The 11,052-nt window shown below is 39.4% G+C and overlaps 2 protein-coding genes across 2 annotated transcripts; both read left to right on the plus strand.

The window, feature by feature from the left end:
* On the plus strand, positions 1 to 2,822 carry LOC110877318 (EIN3-binding F-box protein 2). Its single transcript, XM_022125469.2, has 2 exons — positions 1 to 319; positions 492 to 2,822. Exons 1-2 carry the CDS (start codon positions 295 to 297, stop codon positions 2,348 to 2,350), a joined length of 1,884 nt encoding a protein of 627 aa, XP_021981161.1. The 5' UTR covers positions 1 to 294; the 3' UTR covers positions 2,351 to 2,822.
* A 3,129-nt stretch (positions 2,823 to 5,951) lies between these two features.
* On the plus strand, positions 5,952 to 7,755 carry LOC110877319 (glucan endo-1,3-beta-glucosidase 5). Its single transcript, XM_022125470.2, has 3 exons — positions 5,952 to 6,313; positions 6,396 to 6,946; positions 7,067 to 7,755. Exons 1-3 carry the CDS (start codon positions 5,970 to 5,972, stop codon positions 7,663 to 7,665), a joined length of 1,494 nt encoding a protein of 497 aa, XP_021981162.1. The 5' UTR covers positions 5,952 to 5,969; the 3' UTR covers positions 7,666 to 7,755.
* The last annotated feature ends 3,297 nt before the right edge of the window (positions 7,756 to 11,052 follow it).

Here is an 11,052-nt window from a genome sequence, read left to right on the forward strand (position 1 = left end):
AAGCAACGAACCAATTTGGTGACTGGTTTTGGGTACGGTGGGTTAAATGAATCTGATGACTAAACCTCACCTATACATACATACATGTATCCCCTCTATATATCTATATATCATACACCCATGTATATATATAATCCTAAAACCCTTCCTCAACAAAAACACAGAGTCTTTCAGCCTAAATAACAAAACTTTAGCTTAAATGCAAATAAATCTTCAAAGGGTTTGAATCAACAACTGCTGAATTTGGTTAAAAATTTGATCTTTTTGTTGGGTTCTTCTCAAGAGTTTACAAAGATGCCTACATTGGTTAAGTACAGTGGTAAGTTTTCAAATTAGGGTTTCTTCTTCTTCTTCTTCTTGATTTCTAGGTCAAAATTCAGCTTTTGTGTTGGATCTTTTTGGGTTTTTCAATTAAGATAGTTGTGATTTCTGGGTGTTTCTTGAATTTTTGTATTATCTGTTTTTCATACATTTTTTTCGTATAATTGTAGGTGATGATGAACGTCATAAGGGTAGATCAATATGCTCCATGGATCCGACCCGTTTGTTATCTGTTCATGATCTTTACATCCGACCTTACAAACGGGCCCGAATCACTGACCCGTATAAAGAAAACAACCCATCAATTGAAATCCTCCCTGACGAATGTCTTTACGAGATCTTTATTCGTTTATCGGGTCCCCAAACAAGAAGCATATCCGCTTGTGTATCAAAGCATTGGCTTACAATCATAAGCAATATCCGAAACTCAGAACTCAAGTCAAACAAAGTCAAAGTCAAAGCTGAAGTCAACGACCAGTTGTTGAACGACAATGAACAAGAGAACGATGGGTATCTCACGAGGTCGTTAGAAGGTAAGAAAGCGACCGATACAAGACTCGCTGCAATCGCTGTTGGTACGTCTGCCCGAGGTGGATTGGGCAAGCTTTCGGTCAGGGGGAGTAGTAAAGTTACAAGTGTTGGGTTCCTCTCGATCGCAACTAGCTGCCCGTCTTTAAAGGTTCTTTCGTTATGGAACGTTCCTTTGATTAAAGACGAGTTGTTGGTAAATATCTCCAATGAATGTCACGTGTTAGAAAGTCTTGATCTTTCGCAATGCCCGTTAATCACCAACGCGGGTTTGGCTTCAATCGCGGAAAACTGCCCGAACTTAAGTTCATTAACGATCGAGTCGTGTAAAAACATAGGTAACGAGAGTCTTCAAGCCGTTGCCCGCTGCCCGAATCTACAATCTATCTCGATAAAAGACTGCCCGCTTATTACCGATCAAGGAATCACTACTCTTTTATCGTCATCTTCGGTTCTTACGAAGGTTAAGCTTCAATCGTTAAACATAACCGACTCATCGCTTGCGGTTATTGGGTGTTACGGGAAGTCGATTACCAATCTTGCCCTCACGAGTCTCCGGAATGTGACCCAAAAAGGGTTTTGGGCAATGGGTAATGCGAGAGGTCTTGAATCTTTAACGTCGTTAACGGTAGTTTCGTGTAATGGTGTTACGGATCTATGCCTCGAAGCTATCGGATATGGGTGTCGAGTGTTGAAGAATATGGCGCTTAAAAAGTGTTGTTTTGTATCCGATAACGGGTTGGTTTCTTTCGCTAAAGCCGCTCGTTTTCTTGAAAGTTTGCAGCTAGAAGAGTGTAATCGGATCACACAACATGGGATTTTGGGAACTTTATCGAATCAAAACTCGAAGTTGAAATCTTTCTCGCTTGTAAAGTGTATGGGAATCAAAGAATTAGCCCACGAACCGGTTGACTTCTCCGAAAGTCAATCTTTACGATCGTTAACAATTAAGAACTGCGTTGGATTCGGAAACACTAATTTGGCGATGATTGGGAAGTTATGTCCACGTTTGCATAATCTCGATCTAACCGGGCTCGACAAGATAGACGATACAGGTCTTTTCGAACTTCTCAAAGTCTGCAAAGTTGGACTTTTAAAAGTCAACCTTACCGATTGCATACACTTGACCGATAACGTAGTGAAAGCTTTGGTTAAGATCCACGGCGAAACCCTAGAAGTGCTTAATCTTGACGGATGCAAGAAAATCGGTGACAAAACCTTGGCGGCAATCGCGGAAAACTGCTTATTTCTCAAAGATCTCGATGTTTCAAAGAGCTGCGTTACGGATTCTGGTGTTGCTTGTTTGTCTAGTAGCGGTCGAATGAACCTGCAGGTTCTTTCGTTATCGGGTTGTTCTAGGGTCTCTAACGAGAGTTTGTGTTCGTTTGAGAAATTGGGAAAGACCCTTGTGGGATTAAATCTCCAAGGCTGCAACTCGATTAGTAGTAGTGTGATCGAGTCGCTTGTGGTTAACCTATGGAGATGCGATATACTTACTTGAAAAATAAACGGTCCTAAGTTGTTCCTAACCGCACTTGCGGACGGTGAATCTTGGTGAACCTGGTTGGCATAATGGTCCGGTTTTTGCAGGCTTGAGTGGTCTGTTTGTGAATCTTTGTGTAAAACTGAGAGACACTGTTTGGACTTTTGTTGACCATGGTTCTTTGAGAGTTTCTGTTTTGGGGGTTAGTTTGCAGGGTGAGGGTGTGGTTCGGACCATCGTGTATGAGGTTCAACCATGTGTGTCCACTGGTTCGGTTTTGTATGGAGTGAAGGAGGGTGGTTCTGGCTTTTTGGGCAATGGTTAGATGCTTAGATTGTTGATGGTTGACTTTTGGTTGGTGTCAAAGTCAAAGAAACCATTTGTGTTTGAATTTGGTCATCCAGATGCTCATGTATTTGTGGGATTTTAGTCTTGTATGCAGTTTTAATTAACTTGTTTTAATTTTCAATATTCATTGTACCTTTTGATCTTATTATTTTGTTTATTAAATAGAGATGATAACTTGTGTGATTTTTTTTTTTGAACGGCAAATTTGGATCACTGACAGACCACTGGAGTATCATCGTGCCAGCAGAGGAACCACCCGATCATATCCATCTTCACTCAGGAGGAAACCCAATAAACATGGGAAAACCCCTCTTGCGGGAATCGAACCCAGGACCTATTGGTCCCAAAACCTTATCCCACCATCAAGATGCCACTAGGCTATAAAGCCATGGGCAGATAACTTGTGTGAATTAAACAAATGCAAATCTATAGAGACGGCAATTTGTGTGAAATAAACATTTTTATGGCAATTTTTAGATTTTATATGATAAATACACTACAACCTACATGCATTTGACATGTTTAACCTTTAATCTTTTTGTTATGAGTCAGATACTTGAATCATTTGGGTTATGCTATTATTTTCAACAAAATTAATCATAATAAAACCGGCAGGCGAAATGACATAAGAGAAAGAACCTCTTGGTGGAGTCCAGTCCCTGGGCGGCTCTCAGTTCTTGAGGGGGATTAGGCAGCAGTTGAAAGAGCTGCTCGAAAGCTTGACGAACAAGGAAAAAGCCGATATATCATTATGTATTTTATAAATCTTTTTATTTTTTTATAGTTGAAAAAACATTCTTTTGAGAGGGAGGACTAGTCTTTCATTTCCCTTCCCGCCGAGTAAGTAAATTTATGCTTCCTTTGTCTCACGCATGAAAGCATGAACTCCAGTTAGTCTGATGCGTAGAATCCGCTTATGATAATTTTCTTCTGAGAATTTAATATGGAAGAGAGCGAAAGCTCCTTCCTCCTAATCTTTTAGATGTTGTTGACAGAGAGGGTTTGAGGTTTCAATATCCTACTACGAATGAATTGCCTTCTTTGTGATAGCCTAAATCCGGATAATCCGCAATTTCCAATCCCTACAGTAGGAGGGGATTCCACACTTTAAGTTTTGTCTTGGCGCTTTCTTTATTAGTAAGATCCGGGGGATAAGCTAGGATTCTTGAATTGTCTTCATCAGCTCAACCAAGAAAGTATGTTATTTTGAGTAGTCATTTAGGTGGTCAGAGAAGCCAAGTGAAGAGAATGAGTGAGAAAGGGTCCTATCATATTCAATTTATTCACTAATGAGGTCAGGCAGGCACGGCTAAGTCAAATAAATCCTAACTGCTAATGCTAAAGTTGAACTGATAGTAGTAGCGCATCAACAAATGCCTTAGAGTCACATTGAACCTGAGCAGAATGCTTGATTCCATTGATTCTTTCAACCTAGAACCTGTATTATATTTAAGCTATCAGGGCTGTTTGCCAGAGCTAAAATCGGCTCAGGAGAAAGGGTCGTTGAATAAGCAAAACAACCAATTAATGTCGTTATAAAAGAATTTCCACCTATGGATGAAAATTCGGAATTAGAAATGGATAATGTTGTTTGGACTCCTACCGAAGCTGGGATTCAAGTCCAAGGCATGGAACTGGTTCGTGAAAGGGTGGACGAAGACTTGGTTGAGCCATACATACTTCACTTTTAATTAAGAGGGTATAATTATATTATTTTATTGAGGTATTTTAGTTGGAGGGTAAACACATAGTTTTCATTTAAAGTTAAAAAGATAAAAATAAATTAAAAATTGTTTTACTATACACTAAGTTTATAAAATGTTCTACATAACAGGGGTGACCTAACAATGTTAAGATCATGTGTAGTGGTATAGGAAGACCTTTGGACAGTGGTCTAGTCGGCAATGGTGTATTATGTGGCGTTTTTCTAAAATGATGTAGTGGTATAATGCCCCAACAATGATTACCTAATTATTAGTTTTTTTAGAAAAATAAAGCATAAAATATTATCATAAATGAGTTGGAAAGAGGTGATTGGTCAATCAAATTTTCATCCGGCATTTTAATCTAGACGCCCAACCAAAAAAATTCAAAAAAACGCTCAAGAGGGCGGTGCGCAAGCGTTTTTGGGCGTGATTGGGGCAAAAAAAAAGCCCAATTTTACTTCCACTACGGGTGGTCTAACAACCCAAGTTAGGCCAAATAGAGATCCCATTAAAAAGGTATTTCATTAATCTTCTAATCAACTTATTAACCCGTTAATCTAGTATATTAATAAGTTATTACTATGATCATAAGAAAATAATATATTTTTTTTCCTCAAAAGTGTCTCATTCTTAGAATCCGCCTAAGGTCCACAAAATGGTCGGGCTGCCCCTTTCTACATTATCATAATAAAAGTAATTATCAGTTTGTTTAATACTTATAACTAGTCAATTTCTTGTAATAGCATACAATATAGCAATCTCTTAACAAAAAGAGATGAAAAAAATGGTGGATTAACGTTTAACCCAATTCACCTTTAATTCTTCTCATTCTACCAAAATATAACCAATAAAATATTCTTAAATTTATATTGGCTAATTCTAAATTTTATCCTTTTAATTTATTAGTCTATACGTAGTTGAGCGCCATCTAGCCGTGATGCACCTTATGGCACCTCCATAGCGCCGAGAACACCCCCTCCCCCCCCCCCCCCCGACGTTATGGAATGTGAATTTCGTGGGCGCGATGGTGATAACCGGTGATGTTGAAGGAATGTGGGTGAAGGTGGGCTGGAGAATGTGTTGGTGAGGTTATGTGGTGTTAACGGCTACATCCAAATATTATGTGGGGAATGTTAACGGCTACATGGCCTTGCATAAACCTTTTCAAATACAATAGGTTTACGCACGTCAATTCTAGCTAAATTCTCGCTTAAAAAATCTGATAAATATATCACAATAAACTAATCAATTATTTTCTAATGTCCAACCAACAATGGTGAAAATCTAGTTTAATATGTACACTATAAAAAAATACAATAAAATACACGTTTAACAATATTAAATTTAAGTATTTACTGCTTTAATAAAATAGTTACAACCCAACCCATATTCCAAATTATCTCGAACAAATAATCTCTAGAACAAGTTAACCCCAAGATTGATTCAATAAGGTACCCCACATGGCACCCAATCCCTTTTTCAACTTTTGTGCAATTCCTTGCCTTTACACAAAGTTCCTCCAACCCCTTATAACCACAATTCTTGCTCTCACCCTAACCATTCACATCTCCCTTCCCACAAACATGGAATCTCGAAATTCATCATTTTTGTATGTATTATTTTTTATTTTCATGTTAAATATAAAAATTTCATCGGTCCAAGGACTTGGCGTTAACTGGGGTACCCGTGCGATACACCCATTGTCACCCAATATCGTGGTGAAGTTGTTAAAGGATAACGGGTTCAATAAAGTTAAACTGTTTGAAGCTGAACCTTGGGTGCTGGATGCACTTAGAAACTCAGGAATCCAAGTTATGCTCGGGATTCCTAATGATTTCTTAGCTCCGTTGGCAAGTGGTGTCAGCGTTGCTGAAAATTGGGTCACGAAAAATGTTTCTGCGTATGTTTCACGTGGAGTCGATATAAGGTTAGTTTATGTATATGTCTTGTTACATTTTACTATTTATTGAATATAATAATTAAAAAAAATATATATTTTTAAATGTTAGGTATGTGGCTGTTGGAAATGAACCATTTCTCAAAACATACAAAAACATGTTCACAAACACAACTCTCCCAGCCCTTGACAACATTCAAGCCGCATTGATCAAAGCCGGTCTAGGCCGACAAGTAAAAGTAACGGTTCCGTTAAACGCCGACGTCTACGAAAGCGCTTCCGGCGTCCCGTCCGAGGGAAATTTCCGCTCGGACATCCACGATCTAATGATCTCCATCGTCAAATTTTTAAGCGACAACGGAGCCCCTCTCACCATCAACATCTACCCGTTCCTTAGCCTCTACGCGGACCCACATTTCCCCGTCGACTTTGCTTTCTTCGCAGGAACCAATGCTCCGGTCGTAGACGGCTCGGTTTCTTACACCAATGTGTTTGACGCCAATTACGATACCCTCGTGTGGGCCCTCGAGAAAAATGGGTTTTCATCGATGCCAATCATTGTCGGGGAGATTGGGTGGCCCACTGACGGCGACATCAATGCGAATATTCAATATGCTAGAAAGTTTAACCAAGGGTTACTTAGTCGGATAATTCAAGGACAAGGTATTAAAAAATAATATTAGTGAGTGTATGAGTTAGGTGTCTTTGAAATAAAATATTTTTTTTTATAATAAACGCGTAATCAAATATTCAAATATTAATTACGTTATTTTGCGTTATCAGGTACACCTAAACGAAAAACGCCACCAGACGTTTATGTGTTCGGACTTATCGACGAGGATGCAAAAAGTATTGATCCCGGGAATTTTGAACGACATTGGGGCATATTTAATTATGACGGGACGGTTAAGTATAGACTCGACTTTGGAAGTAACCGGACCCTGGTCCCAGCTAAAGGTGTCCGGTACTTAGAAAGACAATGGTGCGTGCTGGCACCAGGCGCTAGTGAAACAGACCCTAAGTTGGTCGACAGTATTAACTACGCTTGTACATTTGCAGATTGTACAAGTTTAGGGTACGGGTCGTCTTGCAATGGTTTAGACGCTCGAACTAACGCATCATATGCGTTTAATAAGTATTTTCAAGCAATGAATCAACAAAAAGGCGCGTGTAATTTTAATAATTTGTCGGTGATCACGAAAATTCTACCGACAACGGGGAAAGCGAACTGTAAATTTGAGATTATGATTGACGTTGGGAAACACGAGAAGGCGCGGAGTCCGCCGAAGTATTCGGCTGCGGCAGGGTGGCTATCGCCGAATTTCGGTTGCTCTATGGTGGTTGTGTTACTTTTGTCATTGATCATTGGTTGGGTTGCATGAGTGATTGTAGTTTTGAATCTTGCAACATTGTTTATGTAAATAAATCTTATAATTTGATTTATGAAAGGGTTAATAATTATTTTATCGTCTCATTTCAGTGTAATTTCGAGTATTAAAAGGTTGTTACATTGCTAAAAATGATGGGTTCAAGTATAATCCGACCCAAATATGTAGAAGTACATTTGGACTAGTAAAAATGGTTGTATATTGATATTCAATGGGTCCGATTTCAACCATTTAGCTAAAACATTGACCCAATGAGAAGTTGACAAATGGGGTCTACCTATATGGATTCCATGTGTGGGTTAAAGGTCATCCAAAACATGGCTCTGACCCGACCCATTTTAACAAGGGGACTACCTTACTGTATTATTAAGAGTTGCAATGGAGCCAAAAGATTTTGGCTCCATGTCGATTAGCGTGTCCTCGTTGTAAGAGCATATATAACACGAGGCTTCAAACTCCATGTCACCCCAGCCTATCATACCCAAAACCGACTCAAATGACTCTCAGAAGACATGTTCTCTCTCTCCTCCCCTTTTACATGACTTGTTTTTTTTGAGGATTTTGCACACGAAAGTCCATCCTTCCACATCGTCCACTCTCTCCTAATAAACGCCCTATTGTGGATGCTCTAAGGAGAGAGAATTCGCTGGCGTCTTCGGTTTCAATATGATATAGTCCAATTTGTTAGAGAAATTCTTGTAGAAGTGCAATAATAACACCCCAGAAGTTGAAATTATCATGGAAGTAGTTTTTTCTTACATTAACGTCTGTCGTCACTCATATATTGCTGCTACTCTATATGTTTGCCAAATATGCATTTTGGTTTTGCTTTTATACCAAAAACAACAAAAAATGTTTGATAATGAAAACGCCTTTACATACTGACTTACAAGTAGTTTTTATGTTATAGAATATAGTTAAATTGGATTTCTAACAATCCAAACTATTATCGGCGGATAATAATCTATACTAGCAATGACCAGTAACACTACTAAATTTTAGTTTCGTGGCCAAGGAGGCAAGGGAGTCTCTCTCTAATGGAAAAGTAACTTTGTCTAATTTACTTAGACGAAGCCTAAGTAAAATAGGCTGAAGGATTGAACTTTTACTTCATCATTTTGTCCACCACAAGGATTGAACCCTCACCATTTGAAAAGATAAAACCTTATGCAACACCTTGAAACAACTAGCCCAAAAGCCCTTTGGTAGGCCTTTCTTTGTTATTGATTACATATTGTTGAGAACAAATTAAGACCATTAATTTACATGATTTAGGACACCTAGGATTCGTATATATGGTAAACCAACTATTACAATTAAAAGAAACCCTATGCACGCAAGTGTCGAGCTAACTTGGGCCTGATACACACATTTTACTCTACATATGTGTAAGAGGCCTTATCCACAACTCAAACCCATGACCTCCATATCACATGACAATAACCTTATTGTCGCTAGTTTGCACCTAAGCAAACTATTACATCTCATTAATGCAATAGTGAATCACTAGCTACATATATGATACTAGCAAGACCGACCCAACTGAAAAAAACATGTAAAGCTAGTGTTTGGGGCATAGAGCCCCATTTAAAAAATATCGAGTAAACTTTCGTTTTGCTCCTTTGATTTGGTCACTTTAACTGTTTTGTCTCAATCATTTAAAAACGGCCAATTTCCTCCTTGAATTTTCGATCTTGTCGTCAGTTCGCTCCCGGGCCTTTACTCCATCCATATTGTAAGTTAACTAGAAGGGTATTTTCGTAATTTTAAGGATAAAAGTAAGGGTATTTTGATAATTTACATTATATTATATATTTCAATGTACACACACAACACATACAATCACTATCTCTCTTCTATCCTCTCTCTTTCTTTTCCATCACCAACCACCACCACCTACCACCACCACCGCCACATTCCGTGAACTACTACCAACCACAACCACCTGATGTTGAACATTCGGTTTTGAAACCCTTGTCTTTTTCAAACAAACCACCCCAATCTCGAAATAAACCCTCATATAGCCGCCGTTTGAAACCCTCACCCGAAAGGTTATGGAATGAACACTTAGATCCAGAAGTTTGAATCTAAATCGAACCTTAACTCCATAAGATCTGGCATCGTGTTCATTTTTTCTAGTTCGGGTTTGAATGGTTAGTGTTCGTAAACCCTAGATTTTCCGGTTAGGGTTTGAACGCTTAGTTTTACCGTCCCAAACCCCTTCGTTTTTCCGTCAGCTCCACTCCAGAAAACCCTAGATCTACCGGCGGCGGTGTGCGAATTGGCGACAAGATGAGACGACGCCCTGTTTTGGGAAGAAATCAATTTTCGGATCTGGTTGTTTTGGGGATTTCGGGTGTTAGTGAGGCGATGACTGATGGTGGTGATTTCGGGTGGTGGGTAAGGCAGTTTCTAATGGTTGTGATGTCACATGGTGGCGAGGCGATGACTAATGGTGGTGATAACGAGTGGTGATGCGGCGGTAGCTGATGGTGGTGATGTCGGGTGGTGGGTGTTTCAATTTGGGGTTGGGTGTTTCCAGGTTGCCGACGAGTTTTAGTGACCAGATGGTGGTGGTGGGCTGGTGGTGATTTCAGGTGGTGGGTGAGGCAGTTTCTGATGGTTGTGATGTCACATGGTGGTGAGGTGATGACTAATGGTGGTGATAACGAGTGGTGATGCGGCAGTAGCTGATGGTGGTGATGTCGGGTGGTGGGTGTTTCAATTTGGGTTGGGTGTTTCCAGGTTGCCGACGAGTTTTAGTGACCAGATGGTGGTGGTGGGCTGGTGGCGGTGGTCAAGTGGCAGTTAGAGGTGGTGGTGTCTAACTGTCTGGTAGAGAATATGTACAGAGTGAAAGGGATGAGAGAGATGGAGAGACTCTTTCTTTTATATTGAGTTAAATGCCCAGATATTACCTGTGGTTTGCTCTTTTTTCACCTTTAGTCCCTAACTTTCTAAAATTACAGCTACAGTACCCAACTTTTCAATTTTCGTTCTCGGATAGTCCCTGTGCCTAACATCAGTTAGTTTTCTCAGTTAAGAGTGTGTGAAATGACAAAAATATCCTTTCCTTAAAAAGGCCAAACCACATGGACTATCTGCGCATCTTCTTTATCAAACTAAATCATTACAAGAGAAGTTTCCCCAGCTGACCTCCTTCATACTTTGAAACTTCTGAAAAAAAGAGGAACAGGTTGTCTCTTTGGAAGATCTACCCTTTTTCTTGATTTTTAAAGCTTCAATTAGGGTTCGTTAGTTGGTTGGTTGGATGGTTGTGTTTCTTTTGTCAGGTTATTAAACATCTTGATACCTAACACATGCACCCATAAGTGTAAGTTTTGTACTTTTGTCATCACTTAATGAAGAAACACTAGACAA

Source organism: Helianthus annuus, chromosome 9 (assembly GCF_002127325.2).
Source record: "Helianthus annuus cultivar XRQ/B chromosome 9, HanXRQr2.0-SUNRISE, whole genome shotgun sequence".
NCBI lineage: Eukaryota > Viridiplantae > Streptophyta > Magnoliopsida > Asterales > Asteraceae > Helianthus > Helianthus annuus.